The 15,817-nt window shown below is 37.1% G+C and overlaps 1 protein-coding gene across 3 annotated transcripts in view; it reads right to left on the reverse strand.

The window, feature by feature from the left end:
- Nucleotides 1–15,817, reverse strand: part of fal (SAM and HD domain containing deoxynucleoside triphosphate triphosphohydrolase falten) — a 100,061-nt gene that overhangs the window by 73,373 nt on the left and 10,871 nt on the right. For all 3 annotated transcript variants that reach the window (XM_075381446.1, XM_075381445.1, XM_075381447.1), the window contains exon 2: nucleotides 784–952. In XM_075381446.1, coding sequence (XP_075237561.1) covers nucleotides 784–952 — 169 coding nt within the window. The remainder of the gene's footprint in view (nucleotides 1–783; nucleotides 953–15,817) is intronic.

Genomic DNA, 15,817 nt, shown 5'->3' on the forward strand with positions numbered 1-15,817 from the left:
AGTTGAAATTTAACAGTATTATTCCCAAGATAGTCTTTTGAAAAAAATAAGCAAAATATGTTTTCATTAAGAATACCTTAAGGTTTGAGTTTTCCTAAGGGATAAATGTAATTAAAAAACAAAAAATCCATTATTTTAAAATCCAATAATTAAAACCGGTAGATTCTGTTATGATAAAATAAAATTGTGGAAAATAATTTATTACACAGGAAAGAGAAATATTATCTTCTTAATTTTGGAAGAATCTATGGATGGATACAATATAAAGAGGGATGAGAATGCAGTATGAATCAAAATTAAGCGATTAGCAACTTCATAACAGGGGATGGAAATAAAAAGGGTACACATCTAAAAATATAACCTTCACAAGGGTACAGCTTATCCAAAATTCACTAAATCCTTTGTAAGGATATTGCCCACCGGAATACCCAGAAAACGAACGATTAAAAGGAGGATTTTGGACCAGTAACTGCAAAAGGAAGAAGTTTAGGATCAAGATGAAATGAACATGGGGTTATAGGAATTGAGAGTAGGAAAATAACAGAGAAGAAAGAAGAAAACTGGTGATACTCATAACTAGATGGCCGATACAAGTAGCCACAGATATTATTTAATTTTGTATTCAAACTCTGACGATAAGTTATATTTGAACAAAGAACAATATCCCTGTTCCAAAAATATTATATACATGAAATTGAAGTTTTACAGATAATAAAACTCAAAAACTTTTTTCTCATCGCTTCTTTATTCAATCGGGTTAAAATAATAAATAAAACCACTTACCCTAACGAGTGTTCAAATCTGTTGTTACAAGCACCGGGATAAACTAGGTAAGTTGTGCCGAGTTGTTTAATATTACGAAGCCGTTGAAATTCAGGTGTATCAATTATTTTGACACATAATGGATGTAATCTAATATGGCCATGTACACAGTCGTTAAACACTTTATCCACTACAATAAAAAAAGAAATAAAAAATGTTACAAATAAACAAGAAATTAAGTAATTCGCTGATTAATTATGAGAAAAGTATCTTTACAAAATTAGAAGAAAATAATCAGAAAGAAAGTTCTTCTTTAGATACCCTTCTGTAGCGCATTATTTTGATGTTTAAGTAGAAGGTGAATTACTCTTAATTATTAAGAAACATGATTCTTCATTTAAATAAAATTGTGTAGTTTTTGCAAAAATACTGTTTTATTTTTCCTAACATGTTAGATTCAATTAACCACATGTCTCAGGAGTGGTCAGTCTGAGTCTGTACAAGACACCTCATTTACCTGTCATACATATCACGCTCATCTCTTTGGGCCATGAGGGGGTTACTTACTATTCACTAGTTCTACAAATCGCAATGTACACATTAGGAGAAATAAAATGATAGCTTTGAAAAATCTACAATTTTTACTTAAATGAAGAATCATATTTCACAATAATTATCGTTAAACAAATCAAATACAAAACTATAAAACACAAAATATGATATTACACTAAAAAAAGTGATAAACGATTACATATGGGTTTACAAAACTGGGTATGCAGTCCATTCTACATAGGTGAACCCAAACAAACATAAACCTGTATAAAGGCAACATCGAAGAGGTTTGTGAAAATGTTTTGAACATCCATACATTAACAAGCATTCACTAGCATGAAGTGTCCTCAATGATTACTGGATACACTCTCAGGAACGTAAACTATGTGTTTGAAGTAAGGGTTGAGCGCACTGCTGTTACTGTTACAGCCTTGAAATAAGCAAATTTGTCAAGAGGATTGTCGGTGTAATTTAAATCCAATTAACAGCTCTCTTTTTAATCTTCCAAAACAACCTGAAAATGAAGTTTTACTTATAAAATTGGAATTTACATTTGTTTATGTCTCGATTCCGTTATCGTTAAAATATATTATGATTTATTTTTAAAACGTTAATACCTAAATGAAAAATCATTAGCACAACAAAAGCTGTTCTATCTTGATGCGAATACTGAAAATTTTTATCCGGCGTAATATAAAGACAGTGAATACAGTCAAAAGGAAGTACCAGACTGGAGGTTATTATTTGTTCTAAGGAGAATAGAAGTATGTCTTTGATATCTGCCGATGAAAAAATTCACCGCTACATTACAGAATATTATTAATGATCTATATCGTGACATCTAAAGAATGTTGTATCGGTTAAAATGTTTCTTAACATATTTAATTCGTGGTTTGATGAAATAAAGAACAAGATCGAAGCTCATGTCAAGAAGATAATAAAATTGAACTCAGGAAGTGAGACCTAGTGTTACACGAGTTGAAATACAAGTAGACAGCAACACTAAACGGTTATTGAAATAAATTGGAAAACAAGCCAATGTTCAAAAAAAAATTTACAAAAACGTTTATTTGAAATCAAATCTAGAAGGCCTTATTGATTGTTATATAATTATTATTAAAAACACACACAAATAAAATATGAAAAAAGAATAAATAAAATTATTATTATAATATTTTTTGTCTTCAGTAATTTGACTGGTTTGATACGTCTCTCCAAGATTTCCTATCTAGTGCAGGTCGTTTCATTTCGGTATACCTCCTACATCCTTTCATCCCTAACAATTTGTTTTACATATTCCAAACGTTACCTTCTTTGGCCTGTTTAGCCTCCGATAATAACCGTTTAGATAATACTTCAGAGGATGAATGAGGATATGTATGAGTGTAAATGAAGTGTAGTCTTGTACATTCTCAGTTCGACCATTTCTGAAACGTGTGGTTAATTGAAACCCAACCACCAAAGAACACCGGTATCCACGATCTAGTATTCAAATCCGTGTAAAAATAACTGGCTTTACTAGGACTTGAACGCTGGAACTCTCGCCTTCCAAATCAGTTGATTTGGGAAGACGCGTTCACCACTAGACCAACCCGGTGGGTTTCCAAACGATACCTGCCTGCACAATTTTTCCCATCTACCTGTCCCTCCAATGTCAAAGCGACTATTCCAGGATGGCTTAAGATGTGGCCTATAACTCTGTCTTTCTTTTGGCTATTTTTCCAAATCGTAACAATACGTAACGCACAGCGTCTACCTCCGCCGCAATGAAATGTCCTTAACACTTGCTCGTAAGTACCAACCGAAACCGCGAACGGAGGGGAGCCCACCCCGCGCCATAGATATCTCACTGGCCGGCTAGTCCCGAAACGAAAATTTGTTTTGAAAATAATTCAAAACTACAGTATGTCGGTACGTGAACTAGCTAGATCTTGGCCCTTGGAACTTGGCGAGGAGTCGGTGTGGCCCTTAGGCTAAAAGGTTTGGACACCCCTGTTTTAGAGCATAATCGCATACTTACACGCCAAACACATTCAAGCGCGTGTGCATATTGAATACATATTGATTACATTTAATAGTTACACGAAGAGAGTTTAATTCGACTATTATTATCGATAAAATATTTTTAGGTACAATTGAAAATAAAATGTATAAAGACTTTTTATCTTTTTTATAACGATTAAAAATTAGAAAAAATACAGATCGAATTGATAAAGTGAAAAAGTAAAACGCCAGAAAAATTTATACTTTTTTATTTCAGGGATAAGAGGGTGCTGTTGCGGTTTTTCAAAACTTTTTAAACATTATCACTCGATAAAGTTATAAAACTTTTATTAATTTTATTTGATAATTAATTTTTTGGCCAGAATAATTTTCAGCCAATAATAATCGGCAGAAAGAATTATAATTTGATTTTTTATTATTTTTAATGAAATCATATCTGCATATACAATCTATAGCGGTCTAAGTTATAAAGGCGACCGGATGTAAATAAACAAAAACATACGAGGAAATAAATTTTAAAACGCGTTTTGTCATAAAAATCCAACTTTACAGTATAAGCAAAATACTTATATATTTTCTTATAACTGCGATAAAAAATTAAAAGCCACCACCTTCTGTTTAAATAATAGCCAAATATAACATTTAAAACCTGAAACTCTGTATTTTAATAGGTATTGTAAAAAGCGAATTTTCTTTTGGACAATACACTCTTTAAAAATGCAGTCTTAATTAATTAACAGCGACTTCTGTAAAAGCGTTCAACACGATCGTATTTATTATATAGTCTTTAAACGTTACAAACTACCGTCTCTTCAGGAGCATCTGCAGTCGGTGTATGGAAGATTATATTTTTATACAGTGAAAGCCGCGGATCAGATGATTCAGCCCAGTCGTTCCCAAACATTTTTTTCAACGGTTTGTCGGTATCAGTTTTCTTTTCTTTTGTCACAACATGACTGAGAGTAACTTTTTTAGTCGAACGTTTCTTACATTATTTTTTCCCTTTCGTTCTCAAAGATACAAATTTATCTTGATCTCCTTCGAACATGTAGGTTTTTAAGCCTCGTACCGATACAATTTTTGCGAACGTTTTGAACTTGTTCTTCCCTTTCAGACGACTCCATGTCCTTGTAAAACGGTTTTACTCTTGGTATCAAGCAGGTCTCAATCTCTTTCCGGCTCCATCTGTTAGTAGATTTCGAGGTACTTTTCTTTAGTCAAAATTATCGGCTTTTTTGCTCTAACGTTTTTCTGCTCGGCCGAAGACACGGTCAGCTGGAAGAAGCAGTGTCCTCTAACCGGGAAAAATATCGCTTCAGTATCCTTCAACAGATGTTGATGTCTTTAGTATCGCTTCAACAGATGTCCTTTAAGCGTCCAAAAAATGAACGACTATTCTAAACGCAATGTTAATTTTGTTTTGTGCAATATATCCATCGCAAAACAGTCTCTGCATTTTCTTTCCCTTCCCGAAGAGAGCAGAAGACATTTCAACACTCCCCTTTCCTGCCCGTTCGCTCCGTACTTAAAAAAAAATGGCTTCGTAGTTTTTAAATCTACGATACGTTATCCTACTTGGCAAAAATAATAAGCCTCTTGGATAGGGCTTTCAGGCAAGTGTTGCAGTCTGTAGATAAAAACATAAACAATTTGACACTTGTTCTTTCAAATACTGGTGAAGCCTTAGCTCTGCGTACGCACACGTTTTTGTACGGTTAGCTGCATTTTCTCTGCAAATTGAGGAGCGTTTTTAATTTTTTCCTGTAGTAAGCAAAAAGTACTGCAAGCGTATGAAGCGACAGATTTAAATCCTACATTAAATAAATATTCGTCTAAACACGAAGGGCTTTACATGTTGTAAATCAACACTACATCGCTCGATATACATTTTTTGAATTTTGTTTATACTCGGGTCACTTAACAAGGTGGATCTGCTGTAATGAGACTCTTTATCCCTTAACTTCTTATTACTCTCCTGCCGACTTCTGTTTTTAAGGCGTTTCGATTATTTGTCCTATCCATACTCCGCCATTCCACAACGCATGTACGCTTTCCACAATGTACATATTTAGTGATATTTTTGAGCCTAGTTCACCCGACTCCAGTAATTTGAATAAAAATTTTTGAACTTGCGGGAACCTTTATGTTGTCGGTCGCGGGCTACAGATAAATTACGCACTACTTGCGCTTACCTCCGGGCTTTTGGTTCTTGTTATTGTCGCTAGGCCTAGGTCTACGACGTTTAACAGCGACAGGTATGAACCGATCGAGAGAGATTACCTCGTCGGACTTCAACTGGAACTTCGTAACACCTGTCTTTTAAAGGCATTTACTTCATCAGGCTTGATTTTTACGAAAAACATTTGTTACGTTTACAAGGAACAGATAGTAATGCTCTCCTGGAAGCTAAATACATCTTCTTTTATTTTAACGCTTTATTTTTCCCGCTTCCAGAATCGCGCTCGCAACAAACAATCACGGTATCATCTGCACCATCCGTTTTGTGAATTTACTGTTAAAATTAAACTTTTATAGTAAAAGGCGCTCTCAAACATTAAGCTCGAACGTAACCTGCAAGTAATAACCGCAGGTGTAATCTCAAGTCACACAATCAGTCAGCGGCACTCGTATCGGTTACACGGACAAAATCCCGTTTGCATATTTTCTGCGGACAAAATACGATTTGCACGTAATTCTAAATTTCAATATCCTTTTAATACGGAACAAAGATTTAGTCGAACGTTAAAAACCGCTTAAAAGAACATATATGTAACTGTATTAAACAATACGCGATATCGACTTTCAGTAACAAAACATGTTTTGCATTTTACCTCGTTTAAAAAGAATTTGATAACCTACAAATTTAGTATTTTTAAATTAAAACCGTACAAATATTTCACGTAATACAAACACACTCAAAGTAGTTTTTTCCTGTTAAAAATTATTATTATTGTGCGCCTATAAATCAATTTTTCTGTTTGTTAATAATTACATCGACTGCTGGACACATAATTCATTCTTCTTTATTGTAAATAATAACAGAAGTATGTCCGATAAACCGACCTCGTTTACGCCATAATTATTTAACGAGTAAAATAAAGAAGACGATTATCATCACTTCAATAGTAGATACCTTGTTTATACGGTAGTCGCAAAATTATTAAGAAATTTACAAATCTGTTTACAACATGTAAATGTTAACGCTAGTAATTATACAATTTTACGACGTAAACATTTATTATGCACATTAAATATAAAAACTTTTGCGATAAAAAAGTATATGTTCATCAAAATTATTAAAGGGAATTTCCAAGAAACGATTTATTTAAAGAGCAAATAGGTTTTATATTATAGCAGCGTTATGATTTTAGCTTCTTATCGCCTTCGTCCGATAAAAAAGTATTCAAAGAATTTGTTTTTTTCCATCTTTTGTCGTGTGAAAGTATTAAATTAGACAGATTCGCACATTATATCGACGGTCGTAGTTTCGATGCAAAATAAATTCTCTAACTACTGAAAGCAGTAACTTTATTTTAAAATACGTTTTATTTACACGCAACAAAAACGGCCGATACTTTACAGCGTAGTTTTGCGACTAGTCCGAAAGGTCTCCGTGCAAAATTTCAGCAAAATCGATAGGGGAAAAACGACCAAAGACGAAAACGTTTTTGGAGCGCGTTTCAATAATAATGTCATCGCTTACGCGTATATCTAACAGAAAATAACTCGACCGAGGACGGATCACAAATCGAAAAGGGTTTATCGTATTACGGAAACATATTTTGCGCTGCTGATTTTAGCCTTCTTTTTTCCTACATTAAAGAAGGAACTTTCTAGATATTAGTTTAATTTCCATAAATGCCGATCGTTAATCAAATTAGATTTTCATTCGTGTATTAATAGGTTTTAGATTAATTTTCCTTCGTTTTTTGTGTTATGCGCCTCTAAAATATGCGATCCCCCGTTTGCTTACGGAACAGTCATTTATGTTTTTAAAATATAATGTTTTTAATTTAGAATAACACGACAGACCGAAGCGTTTCACTTTTCCGGGTATTTTGTTTATGCGGATTTTTAACCGGTAAACCGTTCGCTACGATTCCTCGGAAGAGAAGATTCGAAGAGGTCAGAAGGCTGATCAAAATCGAAGGTTTATCCGTAATAAATAAAACAAAAATCTTACTATTTAATTTATCTATTTTTTATTTTTAAATTTATAACTTCTCCGAATACATCACCGCGTCTAAAATAGCGGTATACCGCATAAGGTCGGGAAAAAAAACACGGTCCTTCCTTGACCTTCTGCCTTGCTTTTAAAATTTTTTTATACCGTATACAAACACCTAAACGGCACACGCAGCAAAACCGACTCTCAACCAAACACGCAAAATAAACATTTAAACAGAGAAAAAAGCTTACGCTAATACAAACTAAAAAAAAACATATACATTGAAATATATTTATTTACGAACATAAGAATATAACTTATACGGGTATTATCATAATTTACAAATAAATTAAAAAAACATCGTACAACTCGCAACAAAAAGAAACATAAATTTATATATATGTTCGTACACGTACACGCACACACACGTACGTTTATCATTTAACGTACCGAATTTAATTAATTCGATGCTATTTTGAAGAAAAGATTTTTTTTCTTCGTATAAATATTTTTCCGTACCTTCGTTAAATATTACATCGCAACTTAACACAAAATTTTAATTATTCGACCGAAATGTTATATTTGTTTGTTAAAACCTTTTCTAGAAATAATTCAAGAGCTTTGTAATCGAGGATGCGACCGTTGACAAAGAAAAATAAATCGATAAAGGAGTCTCGAACTAACAACTTCGCTCAACATACAGAGACGTTTTAACAAAGACAGGTAGGTTATTTAAAAACCTCGGGAGTTCTTCGGAAGTCCCCGTTTACGCGTACGCAGGTTTTTGAAAACGCATCGGAGTATTAACAGATTAGGTCGCAATGCGTCCCCGGCAAAGAAACGCCTACCGGGTCGAGTTTGAGGGGCATTACCGGCCGAGGAACCGATTCTCTCCGATCGGGATATACTTTACTTATCCGTTCGCGTAAATTAACCCTCTACGCCGTACGGTCGGATTAACGATTTCGTTAATACCGAGACGTGCGCGATACCGCAGGATAATATAACCGTTGTCAGGACAAATTTTACTATGTTAGTTTCTCGCATCGGTTTTCAACCGATACGCGGATAATCTGCGGTAAAAAAATTATTTAAACGCTTAATTCACAACGCGTAGAAAAGAAAACTCCGATTAAAAATCAGTAATCTCAAAAAGTTTTACGAGCGGCAAAGCCGATCGTTTTTTTTTCATAGAATTATTTTGGCGGTTCGTACGATATATTTTAATAAACTAAAATAACACGCGCGAATAAAATTTTCATAAATTTAATTAACTCCTTTCGAAAAAAAAAATCGTTTGAAATATTCCCACCGGTCCGATCGACCGTATTTATCCGATTATATCCCAGCGGATCCTCCGCGTATGAAACATTAATAAAAATTATATTTTATATATATATATTAGATCTTATACTTATTTCTCGGGGAAAATAAGTTGCACATCAAGAGGTTGGAGGATGACCGTTACCGGGTAAAACGGGGTTTATTCCTATCCGTTAAATATAATTCAAAGACGTTTACGGATAACAACCGAATAGGTAAACTGCACCGCAATTTATTAAGGCGTCCGGAATTCGGCTTATTTTTTATACTGTAAGGAAGTGTAAATTATAAAAATAGTGAAAATATTATGACACCGCACGAAAAAAATATTACAAGATACCGGAAGTAGCCGATACGCAGAGATTAGATCGGCGCTTAAAAAAAGAAAAATCGAGAAGCGTATATAACCTGTCAAACGTCTAAACGAAAATATGTAAAAAGTCGATTCGAGTATTATCGTCCGGGAATGTTAAAAGTAGTTTTGAAAACGGAGGCGTTTCGAAATGCGTCGACTACAAACGTTAGAGTGACAACGCTAGGAAGGGCAGAAAAAGCACTCGAATCGATAACTATAATCCTACCGAAATATAAAATAGCGTGAAAAAAAGGAAAACGTATTCGATACAAGAAATCGTTACGCGTATAAATTTTGAGCGTTATTAACCCGGATCGTTTAGATTAACTGTACCGCTTAAAGAAATATTTTCGCGGTAGTTAATAAACGATAAAATTACTGATGCGGCGATTAATAATTTATATCGTGTGCGATACATCTACCTAATCTGCCGAAGAAATTTTGCATATCGATAGAAAAACATTAAAATAATGCGATTCTTTGTTTTGTTATTATCGATTAACCGATTGTTTTTCGGTTATTATAGAAAGAATAACAATAAACAAAGATATCGTTCGACGTAAACACTTCTGACGTAAGAACAAATCAAATGCGTAAGGCGGCTAAAAAACATGTAAACAATAACAAAAGTATTAAACGTAATTTTTTTATACGGCAGTAAAAAACTCACTCGTTTGAACGATAAGCGGATATACAGAATTAAAAATACAGCGCAGTTCGTCTTATTTGATAGTTTTCTATACAAAGTTATCTATCTATATTCGGTCGTCGTGGCACGCAATCCAGACAAACTACTCGTAAATATGGCCTGACAACCTTACTTTCATATCTCTCAACGTTTTCCCGGTGTGAATTCTGAATTAATAAACGCCAAGCTATAAAATTCTATACTGACGCATTACCGTCACTATACGGCCGTGAAATCCGGAGTATTAAATATATTGAAAGGGACTGAATTTATTAAATTTTGAAAAATCTAATGAAACGGCGATTATCGATTAAGAGATGCTATATCTCTAACGAGGATACGCTATGTATTTCGGTTTACAAAAAAGATACCGGCGGAAAACTTTTCGATAAAAAAATAATCTTAGAGCACGATTATTATAGTCGTCTAACTTTCTATCGTTTTTAATACGGTTTCCTAAGAGAGAGATATCAGGAGAGAAACTGTTTTCGATATATATCCAAGAGATCGGTTGGCTTGGCATTTCTCCTACCTCGACCCCATTCGATCGCCCTAAAGCATAAGACCGAATTGTCTGTGCCGCAAACAGCTACTGAGCCTCGAACAGTTTAGCTACCGGTATCCTAACATAGCTCTTAGAGCTCACCTAACAGCGTGGTGCCATACACCATCGCCTTGCGTGTCCCAACCGCTCGCTTGTCATATATTTACTAAAATAGGTAGGCGCATCTCGTCAACTACTAAAAATACATATGATATCCGTAATAAAATTTATTTCGTCTAGGCAGCAATTCGCTGCCACGCCTAGATCGCTGAATGTCAGCAAGTACCTGTCCATCATATTAAGGCGCTTGTAGCCTTAATTGGCTGGTGGTCAGCCGTATATCTCTAGGTTAGCTTCCGACAGTAGTGCGGTAGGAATATTTCCCTTAAGCAAAGTACGGATGCCGGTTGAACAAAGCAACCGCATCTGGGATCTCCCACGCGGTCCGACAATGCGGCTCTCGTCACACTGACTCGCCGCTTATGAGCGGCCAATTTTCCCTAACCCCCGCTACTTCTGGAAGCTAATCCGAAGCACCTGGAAACAGAGTATACAGGAACGCCTGATAAGTCGCCACAGATGTTAAAGTGCGGTCACGACCACCAAACCCGCATCGAACACTGGACAGCATGTGCGATGGCTTTGGCCGGTAAAATGACTTCGCGAGCTGCCAGCGGTTGCGCTCCAACTCGCGCAGTTGCCGTAACATGAGTCCCTCAGCGGGCACGTAATCAACGACAATCCCCGATAGCGGGTGACGCTGGTATCTTAACTAGCGGACCTATCTCTTGCGCGCAGCACGCTAAGGTCAGACGACCATTCCAACCCCGTAGGGGGAAGACACCCGCCTTGTGACGTTACCGGTCGCCACACCACACCCTCCGTTCTGAACCCTGAGGGGCTTTACCGGAGGTCGTCTTTAGACCCTCTAACCAATCACATCTCACAACCATCAACCAGGCCTCGGTCGGATGCCACCGACGTAAATGACTCGGCAGACATTAGCATCGGTAAAATACAAATCAAATTTTTCCTTCACGTAGGCCTCAAACGGACATCTTCACATCCAACCTAACGTGATTCCCTCAAACTACCTAACCGAAAACGTGGAAGCGCGAACCCCGCGCCTAGTCCAGATTTGACAGCACCGTTCGTGACTGTGAATGCCTTGGAAAACGACCGAGTTTGAAGTTAAATCGGTGCTACACTCATACCGATCAAAATTATGTTTTACGCAACACAGAAATTCAGACCTATAACCAAATAAGTCGACCGATTTATGTCACCTAACAAGGGGAATGCAACCTCATTCCGGTCTGCGCAGAAGCCGGGGACAAACCCCGTACCCCCACCCGGTCTCATCATGGTGTCTCGTGTGGCATTATCAAGTCACGATCAGGACCGCGAGACTGTCCTATAACAGCCAGCAAGAGAAGTTTGGGCCCGCAACAAAATGTCCGCGTAATACCTAAAAGCCATGCGGTGATCCAAGACAGGAGCAACATACAGCATAATAGCTTCGCTGACATATTTGTAAAGGATACGCATGGCACGGTAATTCAACTTCCAATCGGGATGAATGACTCAACGGATTCCACAAAAAGCATCAGCGGCCTTTTTTGTTACATACTGTAGATGTTCCTTGAACCGAAAATTCTCATCAAGGATAACACCCAGGTATTTTTCAGCCGTAACGTACCGAGTGGGAAGACCAGCAATCCTAATCCGGATTCGTCGGGAAGCAGCCGATCGGGCCTTAAGCAACTTTATTGGGTTTTCTCTAGGTTGAAAATCATCTTATGTTGGAGACTTCACAGTCAGAGTGCCTCACAAGCATGAGCAGCTCGGAACTCTTACCTCGTTACGCGAATCCTCGTCAATCAGTAGCAGCGCGTCGTCAGCATAAGCGACGACACGAAAACCACACGGTAGCCTTAAACGCAACATGGAATCGAATTATACGACCCAAAGAAAGGGACTCAGGACACTGCCCTGAGGGCATCCTTTAGTTAAGGTCTTACGAACCTCCGAGCCGCATCACGCAAGCAAACATTCCGATGGCTGAAATAACTTAAGAGCACTTTTAATTCTTTCGTGTACATTTATGCTTCTGCATCTGAAACAGAGCAGAGGGCCACCATAAGTTGTTAAATGTCCCGGATATGTCCAGAAAATCCCTAATACACATTTACATGGACTAGAAGAAGCTATATCCATCACCTTTAGTATGGCATCCTCAGTTGCCCGGTCGGAAACCATACTGGTTGTCCATTAGCAAATGATCAGTGGCCAATCTAACATTAATACGCAAATATAGGACCTTCTCAAAAACCTTGCCAATCACAGGCAAGAGCGTTAGTGGACAGTAAGAGGAACTAACAGTAGGATCTTTGTCGCCACCTTTAAACAACAACACCAAGTCTCTACGCCGGAAAGTGGCCGGCGAAGGACAACCTATTATATATTCTAATTAGAGGACCAAGACGACTGGAAGCGCTCGGAGGAGGACCACTACTTTTTCTCCGGTTTCTGCCTGCGTTTAACAGACGGCTCCAGGCACTCTCCCGACCAACGGACTGGCTACTACCTAAGGGTCCGTCAATTGGGCGAGGCCGCCGTAGGACCCTATCGCAGCCAGTCTTCATGGCCCGGCCGAATTGTTCAGCCACCAATTCTACCTCCTCCCTGTGCTCCATACGCCATTCCAACCCCTGCAAGGCAGCTGCGCACTCGCACCGCAGCCTGTCCTGATCCAGGCCTCTCAGGTTATAGCGACCCGAATCTGGAGCTCTTAGACCTCTTTCGTAAACTATCTCATAGGTTATAAGCCTATGATCGCTCACACTGATCTCGGACCAGACAGTCCAACTACTTGTACTTCGTAGTAAGTCACCCGTCACCGAAGTGACGTCGGTTTAACTTTCTCCCATTTTGGAAGAGAAAGTTGGCGGTTGTTCTGCGTCGTTCATCAAGTAGAGGTTTCTGGCTTCAACGAACTGTTAGAGACCAGCGCGTCTCTCAAGACGCGCTGGACTCCAAGGTTGCCGCCTTGGAGTCCCTCGCATTTTAATGCCAGACCCGCAACCATCAAGCTACACTCGCTTAAAAAGGAGTCGACCATCTGCCGAAACTCCAGTGCCACAGGTTACTCTTTCTTAGAGGAGACTTTGGACCGTTCGGACCGCATCTCCTAGATCCGCCCCGTACAGTCGGATCCGGAGCTCACCTGGCTTCACCTCGGGGACCTCCTGCACTGAGAACCGATCTCCACATCGCCGGATTCTACTTTTCCCGACATTGTAGGGAGCTATCTAAGAGATGAGAGAATTTTTTTTAAACTATCATTTGAGGGAAAAATTCTTTCACAAAATTGGTAATCCGGTATTATAACGTATATCAGGGCCGTTCTAGCAAGGCGCTTTTCCTCTACTTATAGCCGTATATCTGCTCCCATTCGCAAGCGCCTTGCTATAACTGCTCATATATATATATATATATATATATATATATATTTCCAAATCCTTAAGTTTGAAACGACGAGTCTACAATATACAATAATGGCTTAAATTTATACATCCAGCAGTACTGAAACCTAGACCCATCAGATCGATCTAGCGGTTAGCTCATCATCGTAAATCAGCTGATTTCGAAGTCGGAAGTTCTAAGGTTGAAATCCTAGTAAATGCGGTTACTTTATTCGGATATGAATACTAGATCGTGATACCGGCGTTCTTTGGCGGTCGGGTTTAAATTAACCACACGTTTCAGGAACGGTCGACCTGCGACTGTACAAGACTACATTTACATTCATACATATCATCTTCATTCATCTTTTGAATATCTTACGGTGGTTCCGGAGGCTAAACAGAAAACGTAGTAGTAGTAGTACGTAGAATATATATAGCGCCATCAGTCTTGATGGCCGAACAAAAGCGTGAATTAAATGCAATATATCTGGTTACAGACCAAGACTACCGTTTAATTCATTTCTTAAAGCTAAAATACAATTCATTTATCTCCAAAATAACTTAAAATTATGTATTACAGATCGTATTATCTGTTATTTAAATATGGATCTTATATAAAAAAAAAGAAAAGTAAATCTTATTTAACAAGTTCGCTGCGGTACAGCGCACATATTAGCCGTAATAGGGAGTTACTGTGTGCTTGTCATTTGCGTAATTCCAGTACAGTGCTGAACGGTAAGTTATTTAGCCAATTCTTGTGCTGTACGGGCCTCACTAACGCCGTATTGTACTTCACGACTGTGCGTTAAGGCACATAATGTGTCGTACCTAACGAATATTTTATTTCTCTTTACATCTAAAAATATTTTTTTAAATGATTTTATAGTCTACGATAGCTCTCAGAAAACAGGTGAACTAACTCTAGTTAAAACAGTTCTTTTATACATATTCTCGTATTTAGCGACTATTCGTAACAATTATTAGCGGTAACTTTGCTGGCTTGTTCCGCGCCAACATCATTTCTTTTATTAAAATACGACAAATTTTCTATAAAAACTTTTTTATTGTAATTTATAACGGTATATAATTAATTTAATAAAGAAGAAAAATAAAATTAAGAATTTCAGACTATATAAATGACAAAACAGTGTTCGATATTTACGAATTTAAAAAAGCTTTTTTCACAACGCCATCATCACGAAATATTTTACGTTGAAAAAAGTAATTAATCAAGTCAAAAATAAATCAATTTATTAATTATTTAATAATTTGGATGATGTTTATAAGCGAGCGTATAAACATTTTACGTGAAGCGATTCAGACCCGATTATTTGGAAATAAATTTTACGTTTTTATTTTGTTGTCCGTTGTTTTTTTTTTAAAGAAAAATAAATCAACGTTAATTTCATTTAGGAAGATGTCAAATCAAAACAGCGAGTAATGGATTAGGTAACGTAATACATTTAATAAATAAAACCGGCATTTATAAGATTAAGTAATATTGTGAATGTTTTATCGAATAACTTGTGACAAAAATATATGAAAGGAAATAAATTGTCAGAAAGGGATAAAAAAACAAATGTGATATTCGGTACGGCGCAAATGTATATCGAACGAAAATCCAAGTCGTATAAAGTTAATGCGTATAAAAACTATACATAAAAACTTACATAACCAAAGGACGGGCCAATATGCGCCGTAACGCATAGTAGGTAATTACTATACGGCATCATATTTGCCCGTACAGCAAGACGGTTAAGTTCCCTATTTTATCTGCCGCAGCGAACGTGTTAAGTAACGTTTAGGAGGAAAAATGTTAAAAAAAAATATTTTGCCCGTATGCATATCTCTGTGTAACTGAAACGTGAACGGTGGTGTTTTTAAAAAGAAGCATATCGTCGTTCCGTATACAAATAAGATAAATCGCAAGAATATCGGACGATTCCCGTTTTAA

The sequence above is a fragment of the Lycorma delicatula genome, chromosome 13 (genome assembly GCF_047948215.1).
Source record: "Lycorma delicatula isolate Av1 chromosome 13, ASM4794821v1, whole genome shotgun sequence".
NCBI classification, from domain to species: domain Eukaryota; kingdom Metazoa; phylum Arthropoda; class Insecta; order Hemiptera; family Fulgoridae; genus Lycorma; species Lycorma delicatula.